Source organism: Halyomorpha halys, unplaced genomic scaffold (assembly GCF_000696795.3).
Source record: "Halyomorpha halys isolate HHAL.00 unplaced genomic scaffold, Hhal_1.1 Scaffold1275.1, whole genome shotgun sequence".
Taxonomy (NCBI): domain Eukaryota; kingdom Metazoa; phylum Arthropoda; class Insecta; order Hemiptera; family Pentatomidae; genus Halyomorpha; species Halyomorpha halys.
The window spans coordinates 10320-11896 of NW_027105689.1; the positions used below are offsets into that span (position 1 = coordinate 10320).

Here is a 1577-nt window from a genome sequence, read left to right on the forward strand (position 1 = left end):
CATCCTGACCCATTAATTCTTAATATTTCATCCTTAACAATCCCTGATAATCCTCCGAGGCGTCTGAAATAAAGATGGCCACGGGACCTTCTAATTTAAATTAATTTTTGAAGTACCACCAATGGGTGGTTCCTTCCCAAGATTTTCATGTGTATATGAAACGTACTACATATTTACCTATTGTATTATTTTGTACAGTTGTAAATTACATTAAATAAATAATTTAAAAAAAAAAATCGATGATACATCATTACATAAGCATTTTTAAACTAATGTTATTATTAATTATAGTAAAACCTTGATAATAAACCATATATACCAGGCATAATCTTTAAGAATCTTTTTTAAGACCTTATTAAAGTAGTTTCGGCAGTATCATAATTATTCTTCACGGCTATTCCCTTTCAGATGTTGTCCGGACCGGTAAACACAAACAGCTCTACATGCCGAACATGCTCCTGGCAGGAACGGAAGACGCTGCCAACAACTTCGCAAGAGGATACTACACGACGGGCCGGAAGATGGTGCCGAAGTTGATGGACGCCCTCAGGAGGCAGGCGGAAGCCTGTGACAAACTCCAGGGGTTCTTCCTCTTCCATTCCTTCGGCGGAGGTTCCGGGTCCGGGTTTAACGCCCTGATCGTGGAGAGCTTAGAGCACGACTATGGTAAGAAGAGCAAAATTGAGATCGCCATCTTCCCATCGCCTACGGTAAGTTGTAGAATATATAATAAGTGGGGACTAATGGGAAAAAAAAATATTGACATCAATACAAATACAACTATTCAATATAGCATATATACCATAATTAAAAATAGAAATACTCGATTCGTTGAGTGATGGCCTAAAGAAATTATTGTGCTACCAAACAGTACTCTGATCTGAACGGCCTCATTTAGTCACGCAGGCGCAACAATGCGTTGTCCGCCCGTTGTTTTGACTGGATCTTCCTCAAATTTTAAGTTACGAAGGCTTCGTCGTAAACCTACCGTCTGCCCTACAGTTTCATTTAATAATGTTACGCTTACCCCTGTCAAACAGATCCGCTACCTTAGACTACATTTGGACAAACGCTTAACCTGGAATCCTCACACAAGAATGAAAAGACAGAAAACTGCACGTCGGTTTCGACTATTACAGCACTTACTAGACAAACGGTCTAAACTTCCAATACATTACAAAAGCCTGATCTACATGACTGTAATAAGGCCAATCTGGACATACGGAGTTGAGCTTCGGGGCTCCACTTAACCTTCGAATTCCTCTCGTATCCAATCCTTCGTAAAATCCTCAATGCTCCTTCCTTTGTCACAAATAAAATCATACATAAAGACCTTAATGTTCCCTATGTAACAGGGACCCCTTAACCAGATATCACTCCTTCCATTTATTCCAGATATCACTCAAACAATTCCTAAAATTCCGTAATTCCATTCCTCAGAACACTCGTCAACTCCTAGTATCCTCTCTTGTCTTCCCCCACTTCGACTACGGATCCTTGGTGTACGGAGGGCTATCTGCAGGACTAGACTGAAGAGACTCATGAATTGTGTTGTAAGACTTATCTTTGGGTTCCCT

The 1577-nt window shown here is 40.2% G+C and overlaps 1 protein-coding gene across 1 annotated transcript in view; it reads left to right on the forward strand.

Annotated features, from left to right (window-relative positions):
• Positions 1-408: 408 nt before the first annotated feature.
• The window catches only part of LOC106689080 (tubulin alpha chain), a gene marked incomplete at its 5' end in the record, with an annotated part of 21652 nt that continues 20483 nt past the window's right edge, over positions 409-1577 (forward strand). The window contains 1 exon segment of the mRNA XM_067052878.1: positions 409-710. Within this exon segment, the coding sequence (XP_066908979.1) occupies positions 409-710 (302 nt within the window).